This window comes from Festucalex cinctus, chromosome 9 (genome assembly GCF_051991245.1).
Source record: "Festucalex cinctus isolate MCC-2025b chromosome 9, RoL_Fcin_1.0, whole genome shotgun sequence".
Classification (NCBI taxonomy): Eukaryota; Metazoa; Chordata; class Actinopteri; order Syngnathiformes; family Syngnathidae; genus Festucalex; species Festucalex cinctus.
Window position 1 is genome coordinate 10,408,070 of NC_135419.1, and position 13,900 is coordinate 10,421,969.

General features: G+C 39.9%; 1 protein-coding gene across 7 annotated transcripts in view; it reads right to left on the minus strand.

Moving 5' to 3' along the window:
• LOC144026319 (mediator of RNA polymerase II transcription subunit 12-like) overlaps nucleotides 1-13,789 on the minus strand; it is a 24,252-nt gene extending 10,463 nt beyond the window's left edge. For 4 of the 7 annotated variants that reach the window (XM_077532920.1, XM_077532918.1, XM_077532919.1 and 1 more), the window contains exons 1-20: nucleotides 13,642-13,789; nucleotides 13,225-13,357; nucleotides 13,044-13,100; nucleotides 12,667-12,757; nucleotides 11,408-11,568; nucleotides 9,520-10,091; nucleotides 8,227-8,373; nucleotides 8,048-8,147; nucleotides 7,804-7,940; nucleotides 7,572-7,703; nucleotides 7,352-7,478; nucleotides 5,807-6,096; nucleotides 4,526-4,699; nucleotides 4,155-4,299; nucleotides 2,953-3,071; nucleotides 2,609-2,752; nucleotides 2,369-2,532; nucleotides 1,018-1,149; nucleotides 570-942; nucleotides 377-497 (exon numbers count right to left, since the gene is read on the minus strand). In XM_077532920.1, the coding sequence (XP_077389046.1) occupies nucleotides 377-497; nucleotides 570-942; nucleotides 1,018-1,149; nucleotides 2,369-2,532; nucleotides 2,609-2,752; nucleotides 2,953-3,071; nucleotides 4,155-4,299; nucleotides 4,526-4,699; nucleotides 5,807-6,096; nucleotides 7,352-7,478; nucleotides 7,572-7,703; nucleotides 7,804-7,940; nucleotides 8,048-8,147; nucleotides 8,227-8,373; nucleotides 9,520-10,091; nucleotides 11,408-11,568; nucleotides 12,667-12,757; nucleotides 13,044-13,100; nucleotides 13,225-13,357 (3,319 nt within the window). In that variant the 5' untranslated portion in view covers nucleotides 13,642-13,789. Of the gene's footprint in view, nucleotides 1-376; nucleotides 498-569; nucleotides 943-1,017; nucleotides 1,150-2,368; nucleotides 2,533-2,608; nucleotides 2,753-2,952; nucleotides 3,072-4,154; nucleotides 4,300-4,525; nucleotides 4,700-5,806; nucleotides 6,097-7,351; nucleotides 7,704-7,803; nucleotides 7,941-8,047; nucleotides 8,148-8,226; nucleotides 8,374-9,519; nucleotides 10,092-11,407; nucleotides 11,569-12,666; nucleotides 12,758-13,043; nucleotides 13,101-13,224; nucleotides 13,358-13,641 lie in introns of all 7 variants that reach the window. The other 3 variants (XM_077532915.1, XM_077532914.1, XM_077532913.1) reach the window with 1 other exon arrangement.
• Nucleotides 13,790-13,900: the final 111 nt, after the last annotated feature.

A 13,900-nucleotide genomic window follows, 5' to 3' on the forward strand; every position in this document is an offset into this window, starting at 1 on the left:
AGGTGTCTGTGGGGGCACTCTGAAAAGCGCACAAAGCTTCACGGCCACATCAAACAAGTGGAGTTTACTCTCATCTCGAACGTCTCACATAGTTTGATGTTGCTTTCCACCAGGGTGCACTCTACCCTTGTACACCTTTATAAAACACCTACGAGCTGAGAATAGATTCTTTATATAGATGTTTGGCAATGTGGCGCATCAGAGACCCAACAAACCTGTATGATCTTACAAAACGAAAGCTACGTTTAAATGATGGGTTGACTGCTCTTCAATTCACTGATTTGGATATTTTACTGATGTAGAAGTGCACCTTGATGTCTGTCTGATTGTTGCAGTTCCAAATCAGTGATGTCAAAATGCAAAGTGCGATCCTTACCTGCATTGAGCAGGGATGGAATGGCCACACAGCGGACCAGGTCCTCCAGGAGAAGACACTGTCTTGCAATGAGAATGGCCACAAAGGTCGCCAGCGAATCGTGAAAGGACAAATCGCTAACCTGAGGGACATGGCGGCAACATTATTTATTTTGGAGGCTCGGAGTTGAAAGTGAGAACCAGCACAAACGTACGTCGACGTTACACAGCAGGTCGTTGAAGCCGCAGTTGCCGTTGTTGGAGGAGCAGCAGAGCGCCTTGAGGATGCCGAGCCACTCGGCACTCAGGGAGCGACAATACGCCGTCAGCTCGGCACACAGGATCCCGATATCGTTCACCCTCTCAGGGTCCCGGTGGTCCACACACACGTCCATGAGCACGTTGCACACGAAGCTGTAGCGATTGGCTGGGCTGTCGTTGAGGATCTTGCCCACCATGGAGTGGTTGAAATTGTGCGCTGAGGGGTTGGCGATGGCCTCCACCATGAACACGGGGTCCCACAGCATGTTGGAGTCCGAGGGGTCGATGTTGCAATAGATGGAGTTCTTCACTTTGGAGCAGAACTCGCTAAATGAGAGACACATAATTATTTGTTTTACACACTTATTTGTCCTTAATATGCATTTGAACTTTATTCAGTACCTGAAGATCTCGCCAAACTTGTTCTTGAGGTGACTGCAGGAGGTGTAGAGGTCATACAAATAGGCCAAAATGCAGCGCTCAGCAGAACAACAGTCTGCTGGGTTCACACCTGACTTCACTACAATGCGTAACCTAGGGCACATTTTCACACAAAGCAATATCAATTTAACAGGCTACACATTCATATTTTAGTATTAGTTATCCACAATCAGTCATTGTGTCAGATATTGCTCAGGCATCAAAATAAATAAATAAATAAATAAATAAATAAACAAACAAACCTGGCATAGGTAAATACATTGTCACCCTTTTCAGTAACAAGTAGGTATGTCTTCAATAATAAAATCGCAAGAATCCTTTTTTTTTTTTAATTGTTTTTTTTTTAAATGTACCTGTGAGAACACAAATCTGTTATTCTGCTCTTTGAATTGTAACAGGTGGGCAAACACGTTAATTGTACATTTTGCTATCTAGTGGAAAAACATTTGTTCTGCCTATCTCACAAACAGATATTTTTTTGTAGTAACTAAATATAGCTAATAAATATTAACTCTTTGACCAACAAAAACATTTAATAACAATTAGTAAAATCATGATATATGCTGCCACAAACGTTAAATAACATTAACTATGTTTTTTTTTTTTGTAATTAATGGGAAGTGCAACTTCTAAGTGTAGTGCTGCCTGGTCAATGGGTTGTGGAATCAAAACCACCCACTAACTATGACCAGCAGATGGCAACATTGTATCTCTTTTCAATAGGCTGACGGTGTATTGTAGAATTACAATGAAACGTGATGAAATTCGATAAAATCTGATGAAATAGAAGGTTTTCAAGGATGACGTGAATGATCAAAGCCTCTGTCACATTAAACCTAATTCACAGAGAGTCACTAAAAATAAAATATGATCTTTTCACAAAAAGCTTGTTTTCACCTTATCTTTGCAATTTTCGCTCAACGTCGCTCAAACGACCTATTTTCAAATGGTGATTACTAAAGAAAAACATACTTTTTTTTCCTAATGAAAGAATGGAATACGATGTTCCATTTGGTACCCACATTGTATATGTAGTGAAAGCACACAATATACTGTTTGCCTTTGAAAGATGCGTTCAAATGCTCGAAATTGGCTGGCAGTTTTTTCTTTCGTTTTTTTTTGATAACGTGTGGCAGTAAAAGAGTTAATTTTTTGACAAGTGAAAATGGATACCCTTCTGTGACACATGCAATCTTTCATAACACTAGGAATCCCTGCAATCGGCTCTCAACTTTTACAAAACACATTCACGTTCATTGCAATGCACGTGGAGAACTCGCTGATGACGATCAAAGGTTGTGGATCGACGTACCCGTCAAAAACCTGCGCCGTCTGCTCGGGGTTGAGAATGAGGCAGGAGTGGTACCTCCTCAGCACAGCGACGATGCACAGACACAGGCTGGTGGTGTAGCTGCCCACCAGGCTGGACGACTTGAGCAGCAACTCGGCTTCCACCAAGCTCAGCTCATTCAGAAGCTACAAAAACAAACGGTTCATTGACATTGACAAAGTCACGAGAGCGAACACTTTAATATTTAACGAGTGGCGTTACCTGAATAGCGAAGTCGATGAGGCCACTAATGTTGAGGGAGTACTCCATGAGGTCAAAGATGAACTGAATGTGCTGCACGAGAGGCAAGTGATAGGACATCCCTAAGGCAAAGCTGGTGATCTGTTCCAGCACATTTCGGGACACCTGCACACACAAACAAAAAAAACAGTCATGACTGGTGATCACCAACCTTGCAATTCAGGTAATTAGATTTTCAAGCTGCATTCAAACACGCCCATTGCAAATGAGTCACCTAAGAAGATCCTTTTGTTTCACTTGTAGGAATTGCGCTGAAATGTCACACTATAGAGAATTTATAAATAAATTAGCGGAAGCGAGCTAACCTGTGAGGTGACCTGGTGCTGGTCAAAGTGGGAGAGGTGCTGGAACTTGGAGAAAATATCTTCGGCGGTGGGGAAGGCCTCTGGCTTACTCCTCTTTCGCTTTTGTCCCTCCTCGCCCCCTGTACAAGATAAAAGGGAGTGAAACAATTGACGCCCAACAGGCTGAAATTCAGGTAAGGCCAATAATAACTTCCAAAACGTGAATTGCAATTTCACAGAACATTTTCACAAAAGTCAAGGTAAGAATGTATTGTTCCGAATATTGGAACATCATTTATGTCTTTACAGAAGAAATTACGATTTTTCTTGAGAGAAAATAAGACTATTTTGTGGTTAAATCATAATGATCAATATTACATTTAATAATAATAATAATAATAATAATAATAATAATAATAATAATAATAATTTAATTATATTACAGATACATTGTGAAGTCTACCCTTTAGGTAAAATTATAATTTTGTTTTAATAAAATGATAAAAGATCTTGCTAACAACAAGGTAAAATAAAAAGGTTTATGAGTTAGTAAAAATACATTTAAAGCAAACAAAATACCATACGTTTACTACAAATAGGACTGCAATTTTTGCACTACTAAACTCTCACCCGCCCTAATCTGTAAGCAGGTCTACAGTCTTCGCAATGGGACATTTTTTCCCACAGTGAAAACTTAAAGCACTTTTCCCCACAGACTCAGTCTGTTTTTATTTACTCACTGTTTATTCAACATGATTTTTTTTAAACCATGCTTATTTTATCTTCTAGTGTGTTGAATAATAATTATCAATTGTACGCAGACTACATTTTGATTTTATTCTGGTACAAACCAAAAGACAAAGGTTGATTTGATGTTGCATATAATAAGCCAAATAAAACATGCCACAAAATCCTCACATATCCATTGCAAAACAAAACATATTACTATATATGTGCTTTGTCATAAATGTGATATAATAACCATTTTGAAAAGGTACATTTGAGGCTCTACAGGGTTAAGACGCCTTGAAGCAAAGACAGATATAGCATACTAATTGGATGTAATGAAAAGCCTTGTGATGCAACTGCATTCACAGATAATGAGGAAGAGTTTAACTGGAGGCATTAGCACTCAGACTAAAGACCAAAGAGGCTTTTGCCACCCACAGTGTAAAATAAAAGGAAGAACAAATGATGCATTGCTTAACTAGAGGAAAAAATACCTGTTTCTGCAGTGCTTTTGCGGTTGAGCACCTTCAAGATATCTTTGGTTATCTTCTTGATGGTGTGCCGGGCCTCGTCCCGCAGTTTGCCCACGCCGTAGAGGACCACCAGCCGCTGGTTGCACTCGTGGCTGGCGTTCTCCTCCTGAAGTCAGTCAAATTAAATCATATTTATTTCCCAATGAGGATAGGGCACAAAGACACACAGACTAAATAAATCTAATTCCATAGAGATAAGAAAATCATTTATCTCAACAGAAATGGAAGTTTAACTGGAAAGCTGCCGCAGACGGTGTTCGTCAAATGATGGCAATGATCTCGAAAAACATGCAATGATAACTTTAAACCCACCGGACTCAAAATGTTCTCACCTGAGGAATGGGGAAGTGTGTGGCATACTGAATGTGTCGGGGCTGCTCGTATAGTTGGGGGAAGGCGGGGTCCATGCTCTTGTCCTTGCAAGTGTTTTTGCCGTCCTGCTCAGGTGCCGATTTTTCTGGGGAGGGGCTGCCTTTGGAATCGCAGTGCATCGGAGGAGAGAACATCTGCAAGGGGGATTGTCGTGAAATACGTGACGACAACAAAACATCCTTTGATTAGGGAAATAAAATTAGATTTTTTTTTATCCACTCCTCCCCCAAAAAATTAAAAGTGATTTTCCCTGCAAAGAAAAACATATTCAGTTGTTGTTTTTTTTCTTCCTTTTGGGAGTTCCTTTATTTCATCTGATACAAAACTAGCTTAAGCCTTATTTGTCCAGCAACTTCCACAGGAAAAACAAAATCTTTTAAGAAGAACAAGACATCCTTTGATAGGACTGGGTCTTAAAATAAAACATTTAAAAATGATTTTCCTCTTTGCATATAGGAGAAGAAAAAAAAAATATTCACACCAAGTTTTGCTCTCTTTTCTTCCTTTTGGGAGTTGCTTTATTTCATCTGATACCAAACTAGCTTTTTAAGTCTTATTTTTGCAGCATCTTACACAATACCAGCAACTTCCACATTTAAAAAAAAAACAACAACTCTCTCCTTAGTGATCATGTAAAAATGAGTGTTTCCCCTCCTCTCACAAAGTGTCCCTTTTAATAAAAATGTATGTAAATGAGATAAATTAACTAAATTAACTAACTGAACTCTGCGATTGGCTGGCAACCAGTTCAGGGTGTACCATCCCTACTACCCGAAGCCGGCTGGGATAGGCTCCAGCACCCCTGTCACCCTTGTGAGGAATAAGCGGTTAAGAAAATGGATGGATAGATTAACTAACTGAACTATTTTATATCATAAAAAGAGCCGTCAAACTTATGGCTCAGCTGGTTCTGTAGTTGCAATGTGGATAAAATCATTACGTTTGCCATCTATAAATTGGCACCATATCACTGGTAGTCAGCTGAGAGACTTGTCACCTTTAATGTCACCAGAAATAGTTACGAGAGAGATCTGGAAACTTCTTAATTGCAGTACAAATTTTGCGAAAATTGACTGTGCTTTTGTAAACAAGCTCCACTGCTTGCCGCCATGTTGTTAGTGCAGCAGTGCATAAAAAATGCAATTAAAAAAAAGAAAACAAGAAAAAACAAAAAAAGTACTTCCAAACTCAAATTCCTTTCTCAGCTTTGTCCCTTCGAATTATATTCATAATCGGCATACCTCGTCAAAATTGGCACTGGAGTTGTGGTCGATTTCCATCGACTCCGACAGGCCGGTGTCCTCCATCTTGATGCTGCTGCCGGCGTCCTGCTCCTTGCGATCCGACTCGTCCGACGCCTCGTCGCAGGGAGAGCGTGGGCGTGGCAGGTGGCCGTCGGAGGACAGGTCGCCGCGGGAGATGAGCGTGCACATGTAGATGTTGTGAGAGAAGACGTCGTGGCGGATGAGCTCGCAGAAGAGCAGCACTAGGTTGGAGAACTCCACTCGCTCGTTCTCGTTGCCGGGCTCCGCTAAAGAGAGGACAAGAATTGAATTGAATAATTTAATATGAGCCTGTCCCCCATGTCAAATCCTCTCTAATAGACCGATATGCATTTTTTGAGGCCAATGCCAATACCGATTTTTGGCAGGAAAAAAAATACTGATTACCGATTAATCTGTCAATGATTTAAAAAAAAAATAAAATAAAATAAATTATATATATAAAATCATCATAAAATGAATCCCCTCCCCAATTACTTGTCAATGGGTGCCACTTACGCACTAACTTTCGCTATTAAGATTCTCTGCTTTGAATGACAAGTCCATATACAAAAAAAATCATGAAGTATACAAGGTTATTGTATAGATGTGTTTCAATAATAAAACCATTCTTATTTACAAGTGCATTAAAAGCATTAACCTTTCCTTTATATATATTTTTTATCTTGTGTTATTTTCACAAGTCTTGGGTCTTACTGGGCTTACCTGGGACCTCGGGGATTGTATTTTGTGCCATGTCATGTGGAAATGTGTGTTAAGACAAAAAAAAATGGATGTTTGCCTCCTTGAATTTTGAGAACAGAAAGTCCTAGAGTCCTCAAAGTATCAACTTTATAATATATTGTACTTTGAAAGGACAATGACAAAAAAAAAGAAAAAAAGAAAGTTAAATAAGACTAGAGTAAACTAAACTAATAGCGACTGAAAAAAACAGTAAGAACCAATACTGACTGTTCCTATGTGTTTTGGCCTCTTGGGGGCAGTGTGGTGCCGTACAGCCATGGCGTACACACTTAAAGTGCGTACAGAAGAAAGTTGCGATTGAATTCTATGAAAATAACTCATTTTTCACACATTGTGAACAATTTGTGCCTTTGCGTAGTGCTATTTCATCTGTGGATTTGTGTGTGGATGTTCGTTATTTGAAGGAAAAACACTCCCAAAGTCTGGTGCTAACTTCCTGTGCGCATTTGCTAACATCCTGTTAGCACTAGGCTAGCGATGTTTTAAAAACGAAGCATGTTTTGTATTTAAATATACAGTGGATGTAATTCTTAACGTTGTGTATTTAGTTTTACGGTTAACTCCAACTGTTGTGTCATTAAACAGCAGAAAGGATGCTTAGGAACAACAGAATAACCAGAATAACATACGCTACGCACTTGCTAGTTGCTAATGCTACGCAAGCAAAATGGTGCATTCAGGGTACTTTCACAGCGTTGGAAAGGGTAGGGCGTCGCCCTACACGGACTTTGGGTAATATAATAAGAGGCGGAGACTCACTGAGTGTAGGGGCCTGAGTATCCAGGAACTGGAGCAGAACATCCTGAAAGACCGGAAGCGTTGCGGCAGAAAGGGAACCCGACGACACCGAGCCCTTCTCATCCACCACCTCAGACTCGCCGCATCGCTGACTCATACACACGCAGAAATAAGACTTTTGAGTGCTAGTTACACAACTGCCGTGCATACTGATATAAACCCGGATTATCCATTCTCTCACCTCTGCTTCTATTTCGGCCTGTCGTTTCTCCAGCAGCTTGGCCACCACCATGGCTCGGTGTCTACCTGATCGCTTGCAGCAAACGGCCCATTCACAAAGCAGGGTCACCACCGCATCGTCGTCCGGCGACATCTGCACGGAAGCACACTTTGTAAGCATTATAGTCCTCCATGATCCCTCTGATTTTGTATATGTTTTTTTAAATATTTAAGACGTCAAAGATGTCGAGTACCTCATGGCCATCCTTGCTCTGGCCTGAGCCAAATATTCGGTTGTACAAAGAGTCGAGCGAGTTGTTAAAGTCGGACTTTTCAAAACTGTGGTTGTCCAAAACCTCCAGGGTGTGCAGCACCCTCCCGATGGTGAACCCTGACCAAAGGAATGGAGACATTGTCAAGCAACGGTCTAGTGCTCCCAAACATGAAATTGATGCTGTGAACAGATGTCAGCGAGAGACGAGGGGCAGTTTTCCCGACCTGCCGTGGTCTCCTGGCACTTGTCAAACGACCAGCGGAACTCTACCGCCTGGCCTCGCTCCTTAACTTGCTCCTCAATCTCTCTCAGCTTTACACGGACCTGCGTTGGACGGTGGGAAATAAAAACCACGTGATGGATTTTGAAGTCCTATATTTTTTGACAGCAGATGAAAAAGTACCTGCTGTGTGAAGGCAGTGTTTCCCCCTGGCATCGGTAAGCTGGAGGGGGCAATGGGGAGGAGGTCCAGAGGAGAGCCCGTCTTGTTTCTGCTGTCTGTTAGCGAGTAATGCCACACCAGAGCACTGGGGCAACACAACACGATGCTCTAAAGGAGGACAACAACACAATAATTAGAGTGATGCGGTTCTACTGGGAAGAACAAATGTCACATGGAATATCACATGACATTTCTCAAGCTGATACTAACATACCAAAACACTGACTGTTTAATTTGTCAGCTAACATAGGTATACAATTAAACTACTCCCAAAAATTATGCGTTTCCCATATAATCATTTAAGCAACTTATTGTGTTGAACTTTGTTCAACATTTTTTTTCTATTACATTGTAACTTTTTCCTCATATTATTTTTTTTATTCTTGTAAAATTATAGACTCGTTCTGTCCAGAGTTAATGGACTATTTCACCTCATATAATTTCACATTCAAATTAATTTTACTTGTAATATGAAATTGTTTTTTGTTCAAATTAAAAACTCATAAAATGACAACTTTTTTTTTAAATTTCTCGCAATTAACTCTTTTTTTTGCCTATAAAATTATGAATATTCTTGCATCGTCAACACTTTTTTCTCTTGTGATTTTCTTTCCCCAAAATATGGTTGTATTTTGACTTGTTCTACAAGAAAGATACAAGATACAAGATACAAATATACTATATATATATAATATAATGTGAACCTACATTTGGCCATACATGCAAAAAAAAAAAAAAGTTGAGTCAAAAATAATCCAAATTGGGTCAGAAAAGCCTGACTTTTGGGTTTTAATCCAAAAAAATTGGGTATAAAATAACTCAAATCAAAACAGATGGACAACTTTTTGGGTTATCAAACCCAAAATGTTTGTTCAAACAAATAAGACACAAAACAACTCAATTTTGTGGGTTAAAAATAGTTGGGTAAAAAACAATCCAAATTGGGTCCATTTTTCAGCTGCGATGAGGACCCAAAAGTTGGGTCAGTCTCTTTTGACCCAATTTTTGCGTTAACTCTTTTGGGTTATTTATTTAACCCAAAAACCCAATTTTGTGGGTCAGAAAAACAGTTGGGTCAAATAACCCAAGTTTTTGGGTTATTTGTTGAACCAAAAAGGTGGTTCGACTGAATTTCCCCAAAAATTGTGTTGGGTCAAAACGAACCCACATTGGGTCAAAGACACTGACCCAAATGTTTGGGTTACTTATTTAACCCAGCGCTTCTCAAATGTTTTATGTTAGAGGCGGTTTCACCTCGCCCTCGACATGGCTGTCCTGGCAAGGGAGGGCGGTGTAAGGCCGTGGCCCCCAGCAAGGGTCCCGAGGCCCCTTCCTCAGGTAGCGTGGCATGGAGTCCCAGCTGAAAGTGATGTCCTTGAAGGCGTGCAGCAGGAAGATGCCCAGCACGATGGTGAGGAAGCCGCTGATGGTGCCCACCACGGCCCCGGCGCTCATGCGCAGCCACTCCGTGAAGAGGATGGCGGAGCAGGCCATGACAGACGTGGTGAAGAACACGTAGTAGATGGGCGTGACGATGGACGTGTTGAAAATGTCCAGGGCCTTGTTCAGGTAGCTGATCTGGATGCTGACGCACAGCATCAGGCACACCAGCAAGCACCAGAAGAGGGGGTCCTTCAGCACGGCGGCGCCGGCGACCAGTTCCTTAATGCCGATGCCCAAGCCCTTGACGCAAGACACGGACAGCGAGCCGATGACGGAGCAGATCATGATGTAGACCAGGACGTTCTTCTGTCCGAAGCGCGGCGCCACGGCGAAGATAAGCACCAGGCTGCTGCCCACGACGCACGCGGCAAACACAATGAAGCCTGGAGGGGAGCGTTACACAAAAAAAGGTTACACAAGCCACAACATGGTTTACAATTGCCTATAGATGCCATAAAATGGCGGCAGTTGGCAAGTAGTTTTAAAAGGAACCCCGGCTGTCATGACAAGATTTTCAACAAAAACTGCAAACATTTTAGGCTAGTTATAGTCAGGACAATCATTTTACCCCTGTATATTTTTTGTCAGCAGATTATGTTGAACATTTCAAATCTAAAACGATTTCACATAAAATTTTCTCTCATCTTTTTGATGAAAAACAACTTCACACACAATTATATGGCTTCATGCTATGAGCTAGTAAGTTAGCCAGCATTCGTTAGCCATTGGATTAATGTTACGTTATAACTAGGGGTGTGAATTGCCTAGTACCTGACGATTCGATCCGTATCACGATTCAAAGGTCACGATTCGATTCGATACCGATTAATCCCGATACGAATCTATGAGTCGATTGTTACGATTTTTTTATACTCAATTTGGAAAATACCATTCAGTAAACTTGTACATGTACACTGTAAGATTTGTATGAAAATGTATTATTTATTGATCTCAAACTTCAGTGTTATAACTGTGAGCCGCTGTATTTAACAAACAGGTCGTAACCTTTTTCATGTTAGAACAGCATTGTAATAAAATATTAAGGCTTAATGTTCCATTAATATAACATTCTTCCATGCTTAAGGTGAGAAAGTTAGACGTTTTGTTGAATATTTTTTCATCAAAAATGGATGTTAAAAAATCGATTCGGCTGCCTATTGAATCGATTCGAGAATTGCGTGCTGTAGTATCGGGATATATTGCCGAATCGTTGTTTTTTTTTAAACACCCCTAATTATAACTATACTGTAATATACTTTATTTTAAACAGTTTAGTTGCAGATTTGAAAGTGGGTGTGTCACTGTGTCACGTGACAGTGCCCCAGTGACAGATTAGCAGGAACAAGATTTTACAAAATCACATAATTTTCCTCTCATTTTTGTTCATAAACTAAAATGGCAATAGATTTTAGTCCATTTTTTTTTAAGTGAAGTATATTTTTGTCTCGTCTTCACTAGTCGTCAAAAATGCATATGACTTAGTTACAGCTATTGTTTATTAGTGAGGGTTTTAGCCTAGTCTAGTTTTAGTCCGGTGTTGTTGACGAAATAATTTTTGTTTAGTTTTCATTGACGAAATTAACACTACTGGCAAAGTGGTACTTTTGACTGAATAACACTCCTCAACTCACTTCAACATAGTTCCTTGGTACAAAGTATTTGTAGATGGTTACGTCCCCCCTCTCTCGACGCTTCTCACCCGGATCTTTCAGCTTCTCCGCCATGGCGCCGAGGGACGCCACCTCCTCCTCCTGGGGGGCGTGCACCACCATGACGGTGGAGCCCAGCACGCACAGCAGGCAGCCCATCTTGCCGTGGATGTTCAGACGCTCGTTGAGGAAGTACGACGATAGCACGGCGCTGCACACAAACGTGTTGTCAAAATTATCTTCCTCTCCACTTGGAAAGATTTTTTTTTTTTTTTAAGAATGCACGAGTGCGAAAGTCAAAATACTACTAGAATAAAATCAGATCTGTAAGTTACTATAATATTGGAGCAATGAAAACAGGAATATAATAATACAATTATGAGAATGAAGTAGTCAATGAAAAAACAAAATATCTTATAATAAATAGCACATAATTTTACAATAAAAGGTTACATGATTAACATGAGAGTAAATATTATTTTCCCAAGACCAAAGTTGGAATTTTACATGTATCAAATTGGGAGAAAACAGTCTTGAGATTACCAAGAAAAATATGCAAAAATAACATAACAGGATTATCAGATTAAGTTATAAAAAAAATAAAAAAGAGGGGGAAAACAATTTTATGCTGTAAATATTGTTGTAAGATGTAACATTAGAAAAAAAATCACAAAAATTAAGTCTTATTATTTTAAATCGTGATATTGCATGTATGAAATTGTCATTTTATTTAAAAAAAACATTTTATATTGTAAGTTGTAACAAAATATGGTCAAAGTAATGTATTACAGTAAAAGTGTAATAGGATGAATAAAACAAAATAAATTATTTCTTAAATAATTTTAATATTAAAAGTGTAATGTCATCATAATTCAAGTAAATTTTCTGAAAATAAACTCATAAAATTAGGATAGCAAATAATAGTGCCATGAAAAATATAATTTTACAAAAACAATACAATTATAATCATAAAAATTCATTAATAATTACAACTATCAAGTTGGATTTTATTGTTTTAAGAAAGTGTTGGAAAGTGAACTTTTTTTTTTTTTTTTTTTTTTTAACAATCAAAGCCACATTATTTGTTGTAATGTTAGAAAACTGTCCTTTTTTGAGAATATAGTTGATCAGGAAAAGAAACACAATGATGTCACAAATTGCCAGAAGATGTTAGAACTTCAGATTCCTGCAACTCTCACAGTCTTTTGTGAGATACTGTATATTTTCCCCAAACCTTGGGACTGCATCAAGCCACATCTCAGAATTTAGTATTCACACAACTGCTTATAAACACCGCGTGGTGACGTACCTTACGAGCACACTCAAAGCTCCCAGAGGGGTGACGAGCGTGGCTGGCGCAAACGCGTACGCGGCAAAGTTGGCGGCCTCTCCGGCTCCCACTGCAACATAATCAGTTTGGTTGAATGAAAAGAAGATCAAATGAAATGGAGATAACGTTGGAGCACCACCAAATCATAATGTCAACGTAGTATCCTGGTCAAAGTCTCCTACAAAAGAATCACGAATTACTGAACGTTTTGCTAATTTGTATTTGCATGTACTCTTTGTTTAGTTATTGTGGTTGTATTTGGAGTGTAAGCATTTTGTGAGGAGGTGACTGGTGTAAACATTACAAGTATGACAACAACTGGTCTAGCTGATGTTAAAAAATGGTCAATCACTTACTTGAAATAAGCCCCGCCCACCACAGCCATTCTTTCAGGTAAGCATAGCCGCCTTGACCTGGAGACGATAAAGTTGGTGGTACTTCAGCATCACAATAATAACTATAATGATGATGATGTTAATTCTACTACTACTACTGCTACTACTAGGATGGACGGCTAGATGGAAGGAAGAGAGGTACCTGCTCGCATGGATCCTTTGCTGGCCAATCGCAGCAAACCTTTTTTCTTCAGGATGAAACTTCCGCCGATAAAAAGACTGGAGGACACGGCCAGAGAGAGGCCAATGTAGAAGTCCACACGACCGGCTTCCATCTAAGGCAAAACTCAACACATGTCGATAATTATGTTGTTGTTGTTTTTTTGACAGAAAAACACTTTCCTCCCCACTTTCCACTTCCCTCGACGAACACACAAGCCATGTTTGCACATCACATGACGGCCTGCGAGGCGAATGAACTCAAACTACTTTTTGGGTGGCGTCGAGAAAGTCACGAGTGGCCAAAACAAACAACTTAGCAAGGGAGTTTGAAGCTTTAAAGTGGAGCCGGTCATAGAGAATACTTAGAGGAGAAAAAAAAAATGCAAATTTAGTGTACCTCGGTGGTCAACTCGACTCCATCCGTCTTCGTCGCCGTGACGCGCGGGCGGCAGCGAGACTCCACGGACCGCTACGACCTGCTTGAGTGGATGGTCATGTGACCCGTGACAGCAAAGTTACGTTCGAGCTACAAGCTAACGTCGAATTTATATGCAACTCCTACCACGAATTTGGAGAAATACTATTACTTCACGTAAATAAACTAAATATTACGATTTTTCTCTTTTTTCACATTTCAAGAGGGTGAAGACGTAATA